Genomic DNA, 22000 nt, shown 5'->3' on the forward strand with positions numbered 1-22000 from the left:
AAACATACAATCCATTAAACCATGTGATTCATCAAGTCATAAAAATACAAAAAAAGAAAACATGTTAAACTGTTTTGACAAAAGAAAAAGGAAAGAAATGGAGTGAACACATGTATTCTCATTTACAACAGATGCATCAAGTGATCTACTGTATTGACCTCTGTTGACCTCTGCTGGTGGCCAGCAGTGACTGCATCACCACCTGCCCTCCTCTGAGGGACAGTCACCGACACAAAACTAAGAGGTGATGTCACCCCATAACAAGTAGGCTAAACATGCTGGAATACTTTGTGGTCTTTAAAGGTTGTCTATACGATATCCAGAGCATTAATATAGCAGCAAACAACTATATATGTAAAGATATAGTGGAGTACAATTGGGAAGAGCGTTGTAAAGTCTAAATGTCAACAGCTGTTGGTAAAGATAGCTATAATCATTTAGAAAATTCACAAAATATTCTGCTTCAATCCATATTTGTTGGTGTTTAGCCTTTCAAAAACAGCATTTTCACTGCATTCAAAAGACCGGCTCGTTTAATCCAAGGAATCACTTTATTCAAATTGAGAATTTTGTTTGTTTGTTTGCGCTCAGCCCGATGCCTCTTAAACCCGGAAGAAGAGACAGTCCAGTGCTCTCTAGGATTTTGGTTCCAGACCAATACCCTGAAGACTTTCATGTCGAAACGTTGGTATTTTATTTAATCTTTTTTTGCATCATTGTCGTAGCCATTTTCATCATGGTCAGCACTTCTCCAATACTGGTGTGCATTCCTTTTCTCTATCATCCTGGTTCCAGACCCGGTACCATGTGCAGAGGTGAGCCCAACTATATCTAGTTCATTACACGTTTTGTTCAGCAAGATAATCTCCACAAATAAAATGCTAACGTTAGGCTATAAATGAACTACACCACGGTTGCACGACTTCACGTCACCACCACTCAGCTAAAGGTAGACTAGTGTTCGGCGTGATGACGTTTAGTCTCATTTAGCCACTTGCTTGCAACCGCCTTTTTTAAGACACGTAAAAGCCTCAAAATTCATGATATTTACTGACGTATTTATATGTTGTAGAACAAAACGTTAAAATCTCTTCAGCTTGGGTTAACCACAGACCTTATTTCAGCCATCTAGTTAACTTATATCCAGGTTTTAGGACTCATGCCTGCACCACTCTGTTGACCAACATAATCAAACTACAGTACATTGTTTTCTCGGGCTGTGCTATGTAGACAAGTGCTGCAACTCCTTTTCTTTAAACAATTTCACCAATAAAATGTGTTTGACAGGAGGAACCAAGTAATATACATATTTAAGTAACCCTTTAAATGTCAAGGTTGCCACACTAGTGAAGATATTAACCATATATCTGTTTTACTTTTAGGTACTAGGGAGTCTGGAATATCAGTACTTCCACCAGAGGAGACTTTGTCGGCGTCTTCCACATCCACAGCCCAGCTCACTGGCTTTGTTGCTGGTTTCATCATGCTTGGAATACCTCCGATACTTGTTGGTCTCCACAGGTATTAACAGTTTCTACATAACTGGGGTAAACTGTGAAAACTAATGTCTTTAGTTTAGGAACAGAAACATCTTGACTTTGCACAACTTACTCAGCAGGCATCAGACATAGATAAATGATGCCTTTTTCAAATTTACACAGCAAACGGTGGGTTATGAAACTCAGGTTGTGCAAATAGCGTTTAAAATATAATGCTGGGTAAATAGGAGAGGATCCAAAAGGGATGCCTGCGGCACACCCATAGTCACAGCAAGAATTAAAGCACTTAAAGGCAACCCTTCTTTTGGATAATAAGAATATGCCTAATCTTTTTAATAAAAAAATAGGTATTCTCTATGAAAATCCTTTATTTTTTCTTGTTTTATAGTAGTAGTAGTAGTAGTAGTAGTAAAAAAAACAAAAAACAACCTTGATAGCCTACTTATTCTTATTATATAAATTAGAGCTATTTCTAATATCAGCAGCCTACTACTGCTAGTCTACTACTTCCGTGACTATGATAATATAGTCCCAATATTATTAATATCATTGCCACTTCTAGCCTACAATAGGAGTAATAATAATAATATGCCTAATCTTTTTAATAAAAAAAACTGGTATTCTCTACGAAAATCCTTTATTTTTTTCTTGTTAAAAAAAACAAAAAATAACCTTTATAGCCTCCTTATTCTCATTATATAAATAAGAGGTATTTCTAATACCAGCAGCCTCCTATTGCTAGTCTACTACTTTCGTGACTATGATAATATAGTCCCAATATTATTAATATAATATATATATATATATAATATTATTATTATTATTAATATTATATAAATATATATATATAATATCAATGCCATTTCTAGCCTACAATAGCAGTTATAATAATACTAATAATATGTCTAATCTTTTTTAATAAGAAACAGGTATTCTCTACGAAAATCCTTTTTTTTCTTGTTTTATAGTAGTAATAGTAGTTTTAAATAGTTTTAATGTGGCTTGTCAGTGATGTGGTGTGAGTCTCTGTCCCTATACCTCCACATACACACACATACACACACGCACACACACACACGCACACGCGCTCATTGAAGCACGTCCCTTCCCCCTCCACCACCCCCCTCGTGCGCCCCATCCACGGGGACACCAATGTGTGACAGTGGCGGATGGCCTTGGCCACGCGGGACGCAGCCGCTGCGCTTCGCCTTCGCTTCGCCAGACAGGTTTCTTCTCTCCTCTCTGTCTCTCTGTCTCTCTCTCTCTCTCTCTCTCTCTGTGTGTGAATCTCTCTCCCTCCTTTTAATCTCACCTGGCCTCGAGCCACCCCCCCACCCTCACCTGTGGGAGTAAAAGAAAGAAAGAAGAAGAAGAAGAGGAAGAAGTTGGAGAAGAAGCTTGCTGTTGGGAGGGAGTCTGTTCCAGAGGAGAGAGGTAAGCAGGTGGATGCTGGAGGGATGGGGGTTTTGGATGAGGGAGGAGGAGGGAAGAGGAGGGATTATCATCTTTCCATCCTTTCACCTGCTGGATTATAGGAGCTCCTCTCATGCTGCATTCACTTACCCATGGGAAAGACATGCACACAGGAAGCCATATATAAACCATACTCATATTACATGAAGTGTGGAAATGACGTTTTCTGATAAGAACTGAATTTATAATCTTAGCAATTAATTCAGTTTTGTGGATATGTATATACTGTATGTATATATATTTATATATGAGGTTGGTTGTATGTACATGAATATGAATTTATCTGGTAGTACTTTTTTTTTTCTTTCTTTTTCTTATATTTCTTTTTTTTCTTTCTTTCTTTCTTTCTTTTTTTTATATATATGTTGTTGTTGCTGTCTGTATGTCCCTTTACAAGTATGTGTATGTATTCCTTTAAAATTCAGTTTTGAGATTTAAGACTTTTGTATACAGTAATTACTATAATCATTAAAACAACTGAAACAGTAAATTAATTAAGCTTGTCTCCCCACCATATTCTCTTAAAGTGACTCATTAAGTGTAGCATATAAGAATAACCTTTTGCAATTTTTTTTATATTTATTCAAACAAGCTAAAAGAGTGTAGAATACAGTACAAAATGTCATTTTATTACAGTATTTTTTTAATATAATACTGTATTTTGAATGTACGCATGGATTAATTCAGTTTTGAGATTTTAGACTTTTGGATTCAACAATTGCTATTATCATTAAAACACATTGAGAAACAGTAAATTAGGGTGCCGTAAAAGCTCGTCTCCCCATCTTAATCTCTGAAAGTGGCTCATAAAGTGTAGCATATAAGAGTAACTTTATGCAATTTTTTGGTATTTATTCAAACAAGCTAAACGAGTGTAGAATATAGTACAAAATGTCATTTTATTACAGTATTTTGAATTCATGCAACCTACTTAAAACCAGTGTTCCTAATGGGCGACTAATGTTTCTTATTGCAAATTAATGTCCAAGTGTCCATATGTTTATTCTGGGATGTTTTATGGCGGATGTTAATTTCTTGGGGCCCAAAACTTGAATGCTTTTATTTTATTTGTATATGTATTTATTTATTGGTGGACTCCTTCCATCAGGGTTTGCCTTCGTACATCTTTATCGACATTTATAGAACTGTAGACGCCCTTTTACACACAGTATTGCACACCGTTATCCACCTTTGCATACCTTTATACTCATTTTATTACTTGTCACGTCACCTTTGTGCATGCTTCGTTACCAAAGTATTATGCACTTTTCCACATTTTATGCACCTTTATGCACTTTTATGTGCACCTTCTGTGTATCCTGGCACACTTGGTGACCCTGAACTGTGAGCATAATTCCTTCAAGAATCAACACTGGTCATGCACCCAGCTATTACCCATTACCTAGGTGACTTATAATGTTCATGGATGTGCATCGAACCAAAATTAATCTACCTGATTAACTGGGAAACAAGCAGAATAGTCTTTCGTGTGAACATCGCCGCTGTCTGCGTATCTTAAAAAGGTTTTCCAGGGTGTGAGCGGCAGGTCAAGAGTTAACTGTTTGGGCTGTTTTAGCACAAAGACCTCTGATCCATCAAAAGCACACGCCAGCCGGGACAATGCCCATCTGGCAGCTTCTCCATTGTCTGTCTTGACAGATGGTATTTCATCACGTCAACACATCATGTACATGTACACATGCCTCTGTTAGATCGGTGTAGACAGTTACAGTAGTCTGTCCATTTATTTACTGAGAATATCATCCTCTCTTCGTTCAACTGCAGGGGTTTGGAACAGTCACTGGATGTTTTGGAACTTCAATTTAGCAGAGATGTATGCATTTGTGACACTTTTATTGTATCAAAGGGGCAATGCAACAGAACACAACTTTATTAAGGCTGTTCTATTTCCTTTATGGACTTTCAGTGCTTTTTCAGACTACTGATTTACTTCTTGTGAGGTGTAAATAAGAGCGAAGTTTTGGGATTTGCATCCAAGTGATATAAGTTGTCACTGGCTTCACATTGGTGAAGCAGTGTGTGGTACTGTAACTTGTGTATGTGTTTGCGTGTCCGTACATATCAGTCGATCCCAGGCAAACATTTGCCCCCCTCAGCATTCCTGGGATGTGATGAGTCCGGCATTCAACTGGGACAACCTGTTATCCACTCATTCACTTCCCACAGATGGCCAGCCATTGTCCACTGGCCAGCCAGCTCTGGGACACAAATACATGCACGTCTGCAAGCAAATGTACATGTAGATAAAGTAAGAAAGGCATGCACATACTGATTTTCCTTACATGCATAAATAAGTGCATTCACATTTGCAGAGTGACATTCTAACTCATGCCAAAAATGTTGATAGACCTACTTGTCCACCAGAGGATAGCATGTCAGTGTCACGTTTTGCCTCGCCGAAGGCATGAATATTACCTGCGTGTATGAGCCAGCAGCAGGCGCGCCGCAAACGTCACTAAAACACGTCACAAACGTTACTAAAAATACGCCGCAAACGTCACTAAAACACGTTACAAACGTCACTAAAAACACGCCACAAATGTCACAATGTATGTTACAAAACAACACTGGTCTCCTGGTTAAAAGCCGTGTTTGTTGGATATTTTAATAGTTTAAGAATGCTAAACATTTCAAAGTGGTGGGATTTCATCCATGTATGTGAAATTTGCCAGTAAAGTAGAATTTTGTGTGATTTTTGGTGATGTATAAAGTTGACAAGTTGTCTCTCCTTTCCAGATATAGTTTTTCTTCTGAACTCTGGTCGATGGATTTATCACTGACAATACAAGAATATTTTAGTAAGTCTGCCTTCCCTTTCCTTATTATGACACTTTTTGTTGTCTCCTCTGACCTCAAAACCTGGAATAGACATTTCATTCGTATCCTGGTCTGTTCTATTACCGAATGTGAACAGATGATAACAGCCTTCTGAACCTACTAGGTGTAGCAGGCCCCTTCTAACCCATATCTATATGGCTGATAACTGATGATAACACCGATTCAATCAGCTGATGACATTCAACCTGGATGCTAATGCATTGGTTTTAGTCTTTACATAAGTAAAAATGGAACATGTTTTCATTCCCTATACTCCCCTCCCTGGGGCTTCCTGTGTTCTTCATTACAGACTCTTGTTTTCCTCTCCAGGCTAGAAAATTGAGTGAAGCATGGGTGACTGGAGCTTTCTAGGGCGGCTGCTGGAGAATGCTCAAGAACACTCCACTGTGATTGGAAAGGTGACTGATTGACTATTGATTAACTTGATAGATATGAAATGATGTCACATTATATCTGACCTTCTCCATCTGGGCTGATTAATCCTTCCACTCTTCCTCCCCAGGTTTGGCTCACTGTCCTCTTCATCTTTCGCATCTTGGTGCTGGGCGCAGCAGCTGAAGAGGTGTGGGGCGACGAGCAGTCTGACTTTACTTGTAACACGCAGCAGCCCGGTTGCGAGAACGTCTGCTACGACGAGGCCTTCCCCATCTCCCACATCCGCTTCTGGGTGCTGCAGATCATCTTCGTATCCACGCCCACCCTCATCTACCTTGGCCATGTGCTCCACATCGTCCGCATGGAGGAGAAGAGGAGGGAGAGGGAGGAGGAGCTTAGGAAGGCCGGACGCCACCAGGAGGACCACGACCCTCTCTATCACAACGGAGTCGGTAATGGAGGAGGAGGTGGAAAGAAGGAGAAGCCGCCAATTCGGGATGAGCATGGGAAGATCCGGATCCGCGGGGCGTTATTGAGGACCTACATCTTCAACATCATCTTCAAGACTCTGTTTGAGGTGGGCTTCATCCTGGGACAGTACTTCCTCTATGGCTTCCACCTGAGGCCGCTCTATAAATGTGGCCGCTGGCCCTGCCCCAATACTGTGGACTGCTTCATCTCCAGGTTAGAGAGTAGAGTTTTATGTTTGTGTGTTTGTTCATTTGCAAAACCAACTTTTCAACTACACTGAACCTTTTTCATATTGCTCTATAAATGTACCTGAATTTAAACATTTGCTAAGTCCCTCCTCCCTTAGTTACTGTTGCTACGCATTCAAGTGTTCTGTTCTGACACATTTGTAGTTTACAGTGATAACGATGGAAGATCTACCACTCAAAATTCTTTAAATGTTTGAAACATTGGTGATTTTACACAGATGTAGACAAGGATGTCTTTTTATTTCTAGCCGTCAACAGTCTTGCCGATGTTCTGACCATTTTTTCTGTAGAAAAATGCCACCGTAGCCCCAGCCCCTTACCCTGACCCGAAAGCCTCGGTTATACTCCCAAACAGAAGCGTGCACGAACAGTTGCGGACACCACAGACGCGTAGTATTTATACTGTCCACTTGGAGGAAGTGTTCCAAACATTCACACTAGATCACTATGCTACCACTTGTAGCGTAGTGGTCAATCACAAGTTGGCAGTATGTGGACGTCCACACAGAGCCTACGCATACACCAGTGGACAACGTCCGGGTCTGAAAAGTGAAGCCAATGCAGAAAAGCCTTAAACTTGCATTCTTTCTAACAGCCAGCAGGGGGCGACTCCTCTGGTTTCAAAAAGAAGTCAGATTGTATAGAAGTCTATGAGAAAATGAGCCTACTTCTCACTTGATTTACCTCAGTAAACATTGTAAACATGAGTTTATGGTCTCAATCGCTAGTTTCGAGTCTTCTTCAATAAAGCATGATGTTCATTTAGTAAATTATGGTCCCATTTAGTGTCAAATAGACCAAAAAGCAGGGGATGCTTTAGGGCGTGGCTACCTTGTGATTGACAGGTCGCTACCACGGCGTTGTTTGGTCTGGGAGTTGTCCGTGTTTTCGTCTTAGAACTTTAACCCTTTCACAGTGTGTTTATGCGCATTTGTTATACTATTTCTGGATAAATTTTCTATGAATACATTTTGTGAATTAAATCTGATTTTGTTCGTCTGTTGTGGCAGGCCCACTGAGAAGACAATCTTCATCATCTTCATGCTGGTGGTTGCCTGTGTCTCTCTGCTCCTCAACCTGCTGGAGATCTACCACCTGGGCTGGAAGAAAGTCAAGCAGGGGGTCACCAACGAGTTTATACCCGACCGCGGGTTGCTGCTGCCAGGCGGAGACGAGACGATCCCGGAGCAGACCTCTCCGCCAGTGCTCGACTGTTTGCCGGCGTACGCCAGTGTGAACGTGGTGGAGTGCGGAGCAGCAGATGACTTCCTGTCCTCTTCTTTTTACGGTGACAAAGTGAGTGTCGGGAGCCGTGGGCAGATGATGGCGATGGAGCAGAACTGGAGCAACATGGCACTGGAGCTGGAAGGAAAAAACTCTTCCTCTTCCTCCTCCTACCCTCCTCCTCTTCCCTCTCCTCCCACCTCCGCCTCCTCCTCTCCTCACGAGGAGACCAGCCCACCACTTCCAAAGGGGGAGCAACACTCCATGTTTCCTACACTCCCTCTTCGCACCCCTCTCTCCACCCTCGCGCCGGCGGAGGCAACGGATGATGAAAACACATCACCTTACATGGTCCCACATGACGACTACACCGTGGTTACCAGGGCGGAGATGCATCAGCCTCCTGCTTCTCCTGCCAGAGACATCCAGAAGCCGAGTCGGTCCAGCAGGAGCGGTGTCCGAGCTCGCCCCGATGACCTGGCAGTGTAGCTTAAACACACACACACTCACACATTTACACAACCATGCATACATGCTGTGTACACATAGACAATTTACATGAGCATTTTTTTTTTAACAGCATAAAACCACACAAGCATGCCCTCCAGCAAAAGACATGCGTGCAATTAAGACGTGCAAAACACACATTCAACTGGAGGTGGCTGCTTATTTTCATCTCACAATTATGAAATAGAAGTAGGGTTAGAAAGAGTTTGGCCAGACATGAGCTTCTCAACTTGTAAGACATCAGCTCATAGGGGCTTTGCAGAAATCTCCTAGTAATACATCTGGAGTAATTTCAGAGAACAGTGGAGAGATTGCTGTGCACACAGGGGATCCAACTCTGAGTATACCAACATTTAAAATACTTATTCATATCAAATTGAAATAAAAAAAACATTATAGTTGATACAAAAGGCGGGAGCAACACTGTTGCGCAATTTAAAAGACATACAATAATAATGCTCTTTGGATATGTGCAGGGCAGGAGGGAAGCCAATTCAAAATTAATGTCAACAAAGGACAGAGAAGCACTGGTTACAACGCATGCAGAGGGAGAGAGACTTCAGTCTCTGCTCAGGTAGACATTACTCCTCTAGATCTTTACATAGACAATAGTTGTTTGATCGCTATATTAATGCTCGTCGGGGGCACGCTCACATGCACTAAAAGGTACTAAATGGGCTAAATTATTTGTTTTAATGATTAGTTGCTTGGCACAAAGAGAGAAATTAAGAGCCAACATAGCTGCCACTCACTGTTCTGGCCATACTCTCACTTTTCTTTGGAGAGGTCTTCCATGAAATGGGCCTCACAAACACTTACAATTACACATACACACACACACCTACAGTATATAGTATATATAGCCAGCATAGACATATATAAGGAAAGGTTATAGTGATGATGGTGATGATGATGATGATTGGACTAACTAATAAGTTTGGGAGAGCGTAGAGGCAGCAATACTATATTATTTTTCTTTCATCTTTCTTTCATTTTTTTTTGCTGGGAGACATCAGAGGAGAGGTTGGCACTTTTGTTTCTTTATTTTAATTTTTTCTCGTGACGTGATGATGGAGCTGAACGGGTCGTGTCGAATCTGTCCGTCCGTGTGTACGGCGCCGCTCGCCCAGCCTGTAGTTTCGATGAAGAGAGGGATGCATTGACGGAGCAGATGAATGAAGGAGGAGAGCGATAAAGCAGTCCCACCCTGAGACATAGTCCTTAGGCTGCACAGGCTGTGTGAGACATAGTCCTTAGGCTGCAAAGGCTGTGTGTGTGTGTGTGTGTGTGTGTGTGTGTGTGTGTGTGTTACCGTAATCTTGTTTCAGTGTTTACAAAATGACATCTCTGCAGTTACATCAGGGTAAACTATAAAGTATATAAATATGTAAATATATAATGATTGATAGTATTGATAGGCACCACAGGATGTTATACAGAACTACATTTTAAAAAGTTAGTTTCTGGTCAAGCTGCAATTTTTTAGCGACTTTTACCGAGAAAATCAAAAGTGCTTCCGCGTTTTCTGACATTTGCCCCAAAGGTCACTTGATGCAAAAATCCAGTGTTAGAAGACATAATCAAGGGCTAACATATTTACGTCAATTTTAAGCTTCGCAGCTTGAACAGAGCATAAAAATCAGTACCTTCTTTCTGATGCTTGTGTTTGCAGTGTGTTACAGAACTGTCGAGTTCCCCCTAGCTGTATAGGAGGACTCGAAGTTATTTTTCTAGTCTAGCTGTAGATTATACAGTAGCGTTTCGATTTTTTTGAAAGAAAGAAAGCAACGTGATCTAAAAAAAAAAGTGCTAACTTTTATTTCTCTGTCAGTTCTTAACAGATATCCCACATAGGAATGTTAATTTCCTCTTCTTCTCATTGATTCCTGCCAAAAAAACAAACAAAAAAACAAAAAATGGCTGATATAAATTCACTTCCTAACAGCTTTAATTTATGAAATCAAATAATTAATGTTCATTCAGGAATAAAAAATGCACCCAGTTAGAGGGTCAACAAAGGAGAGTGGTTTGGGGCAAACAGCGTTTTGGGTTTGTATATCTTTGTGTTTCTCTCTGAGCAGAATAATAGTTGCTTATACTTGAAATAGTAAAACTAGAAGTGCTAGATTATATCACATGTGCCTGAATTAGCACTAAAGAACCAAAATAACTAAACTTAAGAAAAGTCTGATTCAATATGTTTACATTTCGATATAAACAAAATGTTGTTTTTGTAGTTTGAATAGAATAATCTTAACTCAAGGTCCACTTACTCGCTTTTTCCCAAAGCTTTCAACCACATCTCACTCCACTGTAAAATGTTTACATGTCTCTGATCAAACCGAGGTGCCAATAAACAACGTCAGCATGCTATGGCAGCTGAAGCACTTAATTTATTTTTCTTAGAAAATATGTTATTAGCGCTGATGTGTACGATTTAATCAAAGATAGTTAACAAACCAAAGATATCGCAATACGTGGTACAACTTTTAAAGCGCTTTGCTTGGGTGACAGCTCCAACCACAAGATCCGTTTACCAACCCTTTCATGAATCTGGGAAAGGACAATTCCACTTAAAAAAGACATGTTGAGCTTGGTCTCTAAAAGAGAACTAGGTTCATTTGACTTTCCCTCCCTCCCCATTGCTGAAATGTTTTTCATAACCTCGTTTTTCCAAGCTGTTCTTAGTACCTTTGATATGTAGATAAAGATTTGCACAGTTAGATAGTTATAGACCATTGTTAAGAGGATATGAAGATATTATAAATAGAAAAAGAAAAAGGGTGTCCTTGGAGGAGCGATATTAACATATTTTTGTTTATTTATGGAAATAACACTACCAAATTAGACTTGGAATGGACAAGAAATTAATCTAAAGCGATTGTTCTTTCCTGTCCTGAATCTTGATTGAGAGACTTTTGGCTGTTCCAACTTTTACACCACGGATGTGCCTTGAATAAAAGAAATCCCGCGATGGAAAACGGAGGTTGTGTGATGGGATTTTCATGGCGCCCTTACAAGCAGGGACACAGACTCCCACGTGTTAGACATGAAGAACAACCCCTGCTATCACTCCCGTTGTAAAACGATTGTCTTTGAAGAGAAGTGCCTTGCGTCTGAACCTTTCGTTAAAGAACATGTTGATGTAAATGTTCATTTACCTCAGATGTTTACAGAACTGTTACTGAATAAACTTTTTGTACCATACTAAGTTTGCTGTCATGGTTTCTCGTGTTCATTTTGGATTCTCTCTCTCTTTGTTTCTTTTTTTGTTTGAATTTAAGGCTCGATGATTTCAAAAGAATTTCATGTGTTGAAATTGCCGCATAAGGAGGAGGTCGGGGTGGATGGGTGGGGATAAAAAAAGACCGGACTTTCGCCCAGGAGACCGGTGTTTGTACCCCGTGTGAAACCAGTCAACGTTGATTTATGTCACATAACTTCTGTTCTTAAGTTACGCCACTTCCAGAGTTATTTTAATCCAAAACACAATCTTTTCCTAAACCTTACTAAGTAGTTTTGTTGCCTAACCCTAACCGAAACAATCTTTTCCTAAACCTAACTAAGTAGTTTTGTTGCCTAAACCTAACCGAGACAATCTTTTCCAAAACTTAACTAAGTAGTTTTGTAGCTTAAACCTAAATAAGTAGTTTTGTTGCCTAACACTAACCAAAATGATATTTTCCTAAACCTAACTAAGTGTTTTTTGTCACGTAACTTCCATATTTAAGAAATGTCACTTCCGGAGTTATTTTAACCCAAAACACGATCTTTTCCTAAACCTAACTAAGTAGTTTTGTTGCCCTAAACCTAAACGAGACCATCTATTCCTAAACCTAACTAAATACATTTGTTGCCTAAACCTAACCAAGACGATCTTTTTCTAAATCTAAGTAGTTTTGTTGCCTAAACCTAACTAAGTTGTTGCCTGTGAAGATGGAAGTTTATTTTGAAAAGATGTATGGAACGAGCAGAAATGGACACGGGTTGCTGGACATCGTAAGAAAACTGGGTATTATTTTTCGTAACATATCATACGAACCGTTGTATGTGAATACGCCGTTCCTGTAGTGCCACTCTCCGGCAAAAATTTTAAAAATCTAATATGCACATTTGAAATAAATGTATTGATCTGAGTCATGCTTCCCAGAGGATGAATCCTTTTAATTTTGGACGCTTCATATGTTTTTTCTAACGCCTACCTTAGGCTAATATCAATTTATTTTTTCAGTAAAACAAAATACATTGAAATAAATAAAAGAATGTATGTTTAATATTTAACAAGCTCCACTTATTAATATTACTCGATAGCAAGCAGTTTGTGTGTGTGCAATGAAAACAGTCCGTACTGTCTGCTATGCATGTGTGTATGTGCAGAGGTGTTTCTATGTACACATGCATGTGTGTTCCGGTGTGTATGCGTGCGTGTGCGTTCATGGCCTCGCCCATTAAGCTGTGCTGAGGCCAGCACTTCCTTTATGCTTGTTGAAAGTCCCAGGGATTTTGGCTGAACAAAAAAAACTCTCCAGGGAGTGAAAAGGCCTTGAATGCCTGCTAATACCGTGCCGACCTCTGGACTCTTGCATGCTGCTGCGTACGTGTCCGTATGGTCCAATATGAGCATGGACCAGTTGTGAAAATACTGTATATATTGTAATAAAGACAGAGAGCAGGACTCCTAAATAAATTAACCACCATTTTTAGACATCTTGGCCATAAACATTTAGACTTTTGGAGGGTGGAAATGGAAATCTTGACTGTGATGTTGCAGAGAATATTACTTAAATTAACATGAATTTGCATTTAAGTGGTTAGTTTAAAACAAAAAAATTTGCGTGAAATTGAAAGCCGAAATAAAAATGAATGATGACAAAGAATATGGGAATGTTTGACTGTATTTTCTTGGTGAGAACATCAAAAACTGTTCTGTTTTTATTGGGAGTAAATCTGTCTGGGATTCTGTTGTGGCTCAGCTGGACAAGTGCTTCACTCCTCTTGTGTTGTATACAGCTCTACTGCCTACAAGGTCAAGGTAGAATAAAAAGTGAGAAAGGGTGGGTGGTTGGGGAGGTGGATGGGTCACACAACGTTTAACCAAGAGACCACTATTCGATACCAGTGTTTTTGTTGTAAGTTTTGTTAGTGACATTCAGGGTTGGTTTAAGGCAAGGCCGTATAAGCAGTCACCTAGGGCGCCACCTTCTGGGGGGCGCTGGTCGTTTATAAAAAAAATATGAAGAAGAATATTTTTTTTAAATGCCGGTGGGAGCCCTTCCTCATTTTCTGCATAGAAGTAACAAATGAACAAATAAATAAATAAAAAAAGAAATATACTTTTCACCCTTGTAACTCTCTTTCTCACACTTTTTCATCTGTCCGGCCGCACTTATTTGTTCATAAAATAGTAAATTGTAGTGAAACTGACTAAAAACTTTTAAGCCGACAATATCGGGGACCAATTGTTTATTTATATTATAGGAATTACAGTTATTTATGAAACTAGAAATCTTAATTTTTATCTTAAAGCCATTGTGATATCTGATGTGGCAGTTTACGGGGCTAGGGTTAGGGTTCTGGGGGGTTGAACCCTAACCCTAACCCTCACATGCTTTTTAGTGACGTTTATGACATGTTACGTTGTTTGCGTATGTATTTTAATAAGTTTCCGTTATTTTAAGCCCAAACATGATGTTTTTCCTAAACCTAACTAAGTGGTTTTGTTGCCTTAACCTAACTGAGGACGTTAACGTAGTTTTGTTGCTTGGCGTACAAATGACACGTGAAAAGCCTAAAATTCGGCCTCATGGCACGCGGAATGTCCTTGGAATATCGTGCTCTTTATACGCCTTCCCCACGAGATTAGGTTGAAGTGACAGGGGTACATGGTTGGGGTGAAGGTCTAGGGTTTAGCCCTAATGTTCACACTATTACACTATAGCAGCATTTAAGGTAACCAAAGGGGTCTTTTACAAAAGTGCCCCAGTGTCCCATCTGGGTGCAGATATCCTGGTTTAAACCACACACTTTTGCAACCTGGAAATATTTAGCGAAAAGTCACAATCCGAATGTGTGCAAAAAAGGCCTGAACATATTTATACATTGAGTCTATGTCTGCATCAAGACTTTGTTACTGCAGCTGATTGAGGTAAACAGTGAATCTGATCCCCTCATTATTTCACATTCATTTGTACAGTAGGTCCTCTAGTGGACAAACTCTGTCATTAAGGTTCTTTTGAATCTGTTCCTCATTATCCAGCATAATTATTGACATAATAATCACTGAAATTGACAGAATAACTTACGCTTACGAGTATGTAGTTTTCCACATTTTATTCATGAGACAACTCAAACTCCACAAGGCATGGGAGGAAGATTTTTCCAAACATGTACATGACATACAATAACATGTAGTTCTTTACTCTCCGTTTAACAAGTGACCTTAATTCCATACTGCCAGTCTGCTTGTATAGATGGACGCCACTCATTAATAAGCAGATGCCTGTGAAACACTCTGTCACCCCTGACTCCTAATCCTCGCACCCCATCATTTCGTTGGTAACAATGTTAGGCACAGGGGCGATTCTGCTGAAAGTCAGTAACATGGGGCTGTCATAGTGGTAATAATTCGAACCCTTGTACACATTAATTCCATTCGCGTTGCACATCGCAGCATCGATGTCTTGCAGGGGCAAGGGAAAGTCTTGGGTCACGTTCCTGGGTGTGGCAGTAAGGTCGACATCATAAAGCTTATTTCCTGTTGGAACAAATATGTGTGTAAAGATGTTTGTTAATCACTTGTGAGCAAACATTGTGAGCTTGTACTATTTTTTTTTAAAATTTTGATCTAACTTTTTCTGCCGAGCCATATTTCAAGGGTTAATATTCAAAACTTGTTCAACCCCACTAAAAAAAGCAGAAATAAGTACTCGGTAACCTTACCTTGGATTACATGAACTATGTCGCTATCAGGACAGACGAAAGCAGCGTCCACATGTCCTTCAATGCCGAGTTCCTCCTTCAGGGTTTTAGGGTAGCCTTCAATCAGGATGTAGTGAGCAGTTGATTTATAGATGTAAACGTTATCATCCTGCAGGGGTTTGGCAGAACAGGAGGTATTTTAGTATTAAAGAGGACCTATTATTCTTATTTTCAGGCGCACACTTGGATTTTGGGTTTCTACTAGAACATGTTTACATGCCTTAATGTTAAAAAAACGCTCTATTTTTCTCATACCGGCTGTGCTCCAGCACCTCTTTTCACCGTCTGTCTGAAACGCTCTGTATTAGCTCCGCCCCTCCCCCCTCCCAAAAAGCCCAGTCTACTCTGATTGGTCAGCTGGCCCACTCTGTTGTGATTGGTCAATTGAACCAAAACTCTTCCGCCTCCGCTCCGCTAGCTTTGTTTGAGAGCGTGCCAGATTAGCTGCTAGGCAGGTATTATGCAAATGTGTTACTTTGTGACATCACCACGTTACGGAAGAAAAGGTGGGACTTCAAGCAACGCGTTTCGGGCAGGTTAGGAGCAGTGTTGACTTTGGGCTTATAACTTTGCAGAACTTTTACATGCTCAAAAAACGATATAACACACTAAACAAAAGGGGAAAAGCACAATAGGTCCTCTTTAACTTCAACACAGATAGATGGGTTGAGGTTTTTCAAGAATTTTTACTGGTTACTTCAAGTTCTACCTTAATCATGTAGATTTTGTCAGAGTAGGAAAAGACAGCGTCCACCCCGTCGTCCACCGCCGTCCACGTCCTGTTGATTTTGAATGCGTGAAGGCCGTCACGATGGGTGTCCAGACGCATGTAGATGGAGCCTGAGCGGATTGAACAGAACTCTTAGTGAAAGCTTTACAGCAAGAGATTATTAAAAGGGAAAAAATCTAAAGGAGTGGTTTGACTCTCAGCAAGAAAACAAATAGGCTTGTATTTCCCAACGTGTTGAACTATTCCTTTAAAGAGTACTTATTTAGTTTTGTTTTTTACTTTACCTGCAAAGAAGTAAGTTTTGCCGGCATCATCAGAGGAGATGGCATCCAATTTGACGTCGCTGCATTTCATGACCTTACGTTCACCTCCATGACCTTTCAGACAAATACAGAAGATTTATACCCAAAATACATCTTTCTTGTGCAAATAATTTGAACCTAACTTGACTGAAGAACTCACCATGGTCGGAGCACTTCATGAAGTAATCCCGGGCGTCCTTGGGGTAGGTCCCGGACACCTCTCCGGTCACCGGATGGAACCTGGTGAAGTTGTTTCCATGGAAACAGTAGTAGTGCTCCAGCCAGCGTAGGGCAGAGGTGCAGGTGGGCAGGTGGGACCACGTCTTTGTCTTCACCGACTTTGTGGTAATATCAAAAACGTGCACATCATTTCCTATGTGGGAGAGGGGGGGATTATTAGTTAGAGTTATTTACAGTAGCCTAATTATATCAGTTTGTTTGACACTGATTTATTCTGCCTATATATTTACTATGCTACATGTTAGATGTACTAAATTTGACTAATTTATAAAGCTGATTAAAAACAATATGACAAATTTAATTTCCTCCACTAGGGGGCAGCATTACCTTTATAATACTGAGATAATCAACTCATTCCATTATTTTCTCCTTTTACTTTAAAGGTCCCATATTGTAAAAAGTAAGATTTTCTTGTCTTTTATATTATAAAGCAGGTTTAAGTGCTATATAAATACTGTTAAACTATCAAAACACTCAATATACAGAGAAATACACAGCCCGTATTCACAAACTGTGCGTTTGAAACAAGCCGTTAGGAATTCTGTCCATTTGTGATGTCACAAATGTACAATATTTAGACCATTACACGGTTTTACACATAAACATTCTAAATGTGTCCCAGTTTATTTCATGTTGCAGTGTATGTAAATAACATCAGCTGACAGGAAGTAAACATGGACTCAAACTGTTGCCTAGCAATGCAATTCCGTTGCAATTCCATTGAAATGCACTGAAACAGAGCGTTTGAGACAGAGGGTAAATACAGGTATATTCAGGCAGACAGTATGAGGAAAATAAAGTTTTTTTTGAACATTAAAGTATGTAAACATGTTCTAGTAGAAACATAAAATACAAGTAGGAACCTGAAAATGGGCACGATATGGGACCTTTAAACATTATTTTACAGCTTACTTATAGTCTTGATTTAGTGAGATGAATATTTTTACAGGGAATGCCAACATACCCTTGAAGAACAGAACTGAGTCGGCCGTGCACTCTCCTTTGGGACACTCCACAGCAGCATCCAGGTGAGAGGGGATTCCTGGGAAATCCTCCGTGATGTCTTTGGGATACCCGGCCTCCAGAGTGTGGTTATAGTAGCTGAACACATGGTCATCCTGGAGATGACATCAGAAAAGGTACAGATATTGCTCTAGATCTGAGTTTTTTTTAACAAAATCACGTTATCTGTGGATCATATACCAGGAAGAAATAGATGTGGTCGTGGTCGTCTACGTTCTCTTCGTTGTGCATGCGGAAGGCAGCGTCAACATGACCGATGTTATGGATGTCATCTAGCTCCTTGAAGGACTCATTGGAGAGTTGAGCTGCCCCGTGGAAACCCATCCACAAGTGGTTTCCTGAAGGGAAAACATCAGTTTCATTACACTGCAATAAATATATTCACTATAAAAAAATATATAATAATTGAAAAAGAAAAGGGTTTGTATTTTCTCTTTCAAAAACCACGTTTGTGAAGACGGGTGGAGTTATGTTAAGGATGATTCCAGTGCGTCATCCAGCCATGATTCTAGCCCCGCCTAAAAAATCCTGAACACAAAACTAATGAAAAACAGTTTAACGGCCTAACTCCACAATCCAGTACTACAATGTTCACAGCCTTTGCACATGTTTGCAGTAACTATTTTCCAACATTTATAATGTGATTAGAAACAAAACTCTGATTTCTCTTTGCAAGGCCTTTAACAAACATAACAAAAGTCAGATTTAGAGTGAATAGAGTGAAATATCACAACATCTGTACATTATTAAGCATCTGTGCCTTTTGAAATGTTCTCAGGTAACTGTAAAACTCATTTGATTTAATTGATGTCCCTATTATTTCCATCTAAATTGACTCTAAATGGGACCATAATCTACTAAATGAACATCATGCTGTATTGAAGAAGACTTGAAACTAGTGATTTAGATCATAAACTCATGTTTACAATGTTTACTGAGGTAATAAATCAAGTGAGAAGTAAAGTAATTTTCTCATAGACGTCTATTGGAGAGTCGCCCCCTGCTGGCCAATAGAAAGACTGCAGGTTTAAGTGTGTCTCAGTACCCGGATGTTGCCCATTGATTGACGTGCCCTTGAACACAACTAACTGTTGCTCACAAAACAGCAAAGGTAAGACATCATTTACGGCTATATGGCTGTATAATATAAGTTTATTTTGTTCGCCGTGTGCACATTTAGTTGCTTAGGAATTGTAATTGTGTTTTAATTAGGTAAAAAAAGTTAAACACGAGCTTTTAGCCGAGTTTTTCCCCGTTATATGGGTATACAGGGTGAATATGTAGCTACATGTCCTTATTTGGTATTTCTTTATTGTAACTAGGCAACTCCCGCCGTTGCCGGTGTTACGTCGAATTCCCCTCCCACTTCCGTTTGCGAGTCGCGTGGAGGGTGCGCCAAATTAAGTTGTCAGTTCCGTGACATTTAATTTATTATACTTTATTGTCATACAAACGTCAACAACATAAAGTAATTAGATTATATTTAGGATCAAATATAACTTTTCCAGCCTAGAAAACAGTAGACATGTTCATTAGATTATATATATATATATATATTTATAATTCTTTACCCCTATCAGGAGCTATAACCCCATAATTCATTATATCTTCAACTGTGCAATACTGATTTAACAGTGCAATAATTCAGCTGTGCAATATCTCGTTTACACTGGCATTAACACTGCATTTATTTATACAGTACATTATTATGTTATTTTTTATTATTAACAATATTCTTGCATTTTTTTAAATGCATGCATTTATATTATTATTATTTATTATCTTATTTTTCAGCAGTATTATTTGCACTGTCCTTATATATATTTCTTATTTATATTTTCTTATGATTTCTCTATTTTATATATTTATATTTATATTTATATTCTAGAACAGGAGCAAAACATAACTCAATTTCCCCCACGGGGATCAATAAAGTATTTCTGATTCTATTTATTTCCTTGCAGGAGAGATGGAAGTTCGTCCCAATGTGGCTGCTGTATTGATACCCTCCGCCTTAAAGAAGGAGCTTCATTGAGCTGTGAGTGTGACTACAAACGGAGTTCATTCCACCACGGAGTGGGAGGGTGGAGGGACCGGATTGGAATTGGGCCATCATGTCTCCCTCCTGTTAAAATGATGGTGATACATGTTTAGCATGTCCTTATTTGGCGTTTATTACGACGTGCGCAACTGCCCCCAGTACAGGTGTTTTGTCGAGGTTTGTTCCCTAGTTGTTGAATAGTGTTTCCGTCATGTTCAAATGATGGTGCCTCCCTCTGTGGTTAGGGCTAGGGGTTAGGCTTGGATCGGGTTTAGGTAGGGTGAAACACATAACACAACACCGGGTCCAAGAAGGTAATAGATAAAGAAAATAACCCCATCAGAAAATGAAGTAAAAATGTTCCCCACCTTGGAAGTAGAAAATGTTTCCTTTCTCGTCAGGAGTGATGGCATCAAACTCAACACCATCACAGCGGTCTGGTAGAGCATGATCATGATCTAAACATGGAGATAATAACTCTTGTTATCAAAAAATATAGAAAATGTGCATCATTAGACAGAATAGCTAGTTTCCGTGAGATTAACAGACAATTTATGGAGAAAGCAGGGTTAATATATTTATTAAAAACCCACCGTGTGCTGCATCGTGAGGTGCATCATTATGTCCATGCCTGTGGATGATAAAACAGATCGTTATTTTTCTGCAGATCAGCATAAAGCACCACATCACATTTCCAAGAATCCCTGAGTCATCCTGAGAGGGGGTCAATCGGTGCCACACCACCGATGACTCTGCACTTTTGTATTTGTTCAATTGATCCAACCGGTGAACTTTGTGAACGAGCAAATAGAGTTATGAAACAAACAGTGACTTGTGGACTTCTGGTTGAACTGTCAAGAGAAAATACAGAAAAGTTACAGAGGGTGGACAGAATAATGGGAACACCTATTTTAACCCAATGCAACAAATACACCCTCAAAAGTTGACCTCTCCGAAGCAGGAACCATTTACAGGGTTATTGTTTTGGTTTGTGTTGTATTATAAGTTAATTATTATTTGTTAAAGGTGAAATGTGTGTCAAAATCCCATTTTAGATTAAATATTATGGTGCTGCAGAGATGCAAAATACATAATTTGGTTATGGTGGAAAGTGAAAGGGGCCGCCACGAGGCATTTTTGCGATGGCTCCATTTCTGAAAATGTTTTGGGCCCCAATTGTACCAAGTTTCATGTTTTTATGAAAAAGTGAGCGTCATTTTCACATATCACGAGAGGCCTGTACTATGAAGCAGGATTTGGGGTTAGCGAGGTAACTTCAGGGTTAACTCTGGGTTCAGAATTAGAACGAGCATGTCCTGACCTGAATGACCTACTTTGAATTAATTTCAAGATAGATGGAGTAGATCATGAATACTCACACGTGGTGTCCGTTGGCGAGGGTCAGTGCTAAGCACAGGAACAGGATTTTGGTGAGCAGCCCCATGATGACGTCCCCTGATGTGGAGTCTCACTGTGGAACAGAGCAGAGCTGTAGCTGCACAGGAGCTTAACCTGCACTTTTATACTGAAAACGGTGTGTGGGTGCAAGTTATGTAACTGTGTGAGGGTGTGTGTGTGTGTGGGGGGGGGTTGTTTGCATACACCGGGAATTTCAGTTGTTGCAAAATGAGGCTTTGACGTGATCATTTAGGATCAAGCATTACTCATGTCTGAATTACATGTTCTACTATAGGGATGTTATTCCCCATAGTAGCCATTTCATTGTAGTGAGACCATTTTTTTTTAACTTGACCTCACTGTATAAAATGATCTCTAGGATAATCACAGCCTCATGAAACTTTACAACCACAAACTACAGACCCAGAGAATTCAGAGGATGGATGGCTTTCCTAGGTAGATTGACAATAACGGGGTTTCCGAGAGGTTTACACAACAGAAGTGCTTGCCATCCAATCGCCGAAATGCAGAAATCCCCAAATGTCAAAAGTTTTTGTCACCAAATCACAGTATGGCTTTTTTCTATGGTGTTCCTCAAGGTCTTGGTGTCTTAATGTGGTATTTTGGAGGGA

The 22000-nt window shown here is 39.7% G+C and overlaps 3 protein-coding genes across 3 annotated transcripts in view; 2 read left to right on the forward strand and 1 right to left on the reverse strand.

The window, feature by feature from the left end:
- The first annotated feature begins 135 nt into the window (after positions 1–135).
- On the forward strand, positions 136–11867 carry LOC141763238 (gap junction alpha-3 protein-like). Its single transcript, XM_074627771.1, has 8 exons — positions 136–244; positions 592–684; positions 796–815; positions 1383–2933; positions 5730–5791; positions 6141–6229; positions 6334–6890; positions 7936–11867. The coding sequence occupies exons 6-8, from the start codon at positions 6161–6163 to the stop codon at positions 8636–8638; spliced, it is 1329 nt and encodes a 442-aa protein (XP_074483872.1). The 5' UTR covers positions 136–244; positions 592–684; positions 796–815; positions 1383–2933; positions 5730–5791; positions 6141–6160; the 3' UTR covers positions 8639–11867.
- A 3104-nt stretch (positions 11868–14971) lies between these two features.
- Positions 14972–21492, reverse strand: hpxb (hemopexin b). Its single transcript, XM_074627772.1, has 10 exons — positions 21350–21492; positions 20564–20601; positions 20339–20428; positions 18110–18267; positions 17871–18024; positions 16827–17039; positions 16649–16741; positions 16344–16474; positions 15596–15743; positions 14972–15410 (listed from the first exon to the last, which is right to left on the reverse strand). Exons 1-10 carry the CDS (start codon positions 21412–21414, stop codon positions 15184–15186), a joined length of 1317 nt encoding a protein of 438 aa, XP_074483873.1. The 5' UTR covers positions 21415–21492; the 3' UTR covers positions 14972–15183.
- LOC141763242 (helix-loop-helix protein 2-like) overlaps positions 18987–22000 on the forward strand; it is a 43669-nt gene continuing 40655 nt past the window's right edge. The window contains exons 1-2 of the mRNA XM_074627773.1: positions 18987–19040; positions 19894–19967. The gene's annotated coding sequence lies outside the window, so the exon portion shown is untranslated. The remainder of the gene's footprint in view (positions 19041–19893; positions 19968–22000) is intronic.

This window comes from Sebastes fasciatus, chromosome 24, assembly GCF_043250625.1.
Source record: "Sebastes fasciatus isolate fSebFas1 chromosome 24, fSebFas1.pri, whole genome shotgun sequence".
In the NCBI taxonomy this organism is placed as follows: Eukaryota; Metazoa; Chordata; class Actinopteri; order Perciformes; family Sebastidae; genus Sebastes; species Sebastes fasciatus.

Excerpts from the sequence above, each read along its gene's own strand:
- LOC141763238 (XM_074627771.1), top strand. The coding sequence starts at position 6,161 with ATGGGTGACTGGAGCTTTCTAGGGCGGCTGCTGGAGAATGCTCAAGAA. Across the intron at positions 6,230-6,333 it reads ACTCCACTGTGATTGGAAAG|GTTTGGCTCACTGTCCTCTT; the intron begins GTGACTGATTGA and ends CTTCCTCCCCAG. Across the intron at positions 6,891-7,935 it reads GTGGACTGCTTCATCTCCAG|GCCCACTGAGAAGACAATCT; the intron begins GTTAGAGAGTAG and ends CTGTTGTGGCAG.
- hpxb (XM_074627772.1), bottom strand. The coding sequence starts at position 21,414 with ATGGGGCTGCTCACCAAAATCCTGTTCCTGTGCTTAGCACTGACCCTC. Across the intron at positions 16,475-16,648 it reads CAAAACTTACTTCTTTGCAG|GCTCCATCTACATGCGTCTG; the intron begins GTAAAGTAAAAA and ends CAATCCGCTCAG. Across the intron at positions 15,411-15,595 it reads CATAGTTCATGTAATCCAAG|GAAATAAGCTTTATGATGTC; the intron begins GTAAGGTTACCG and ends TTGTTCCAACAG.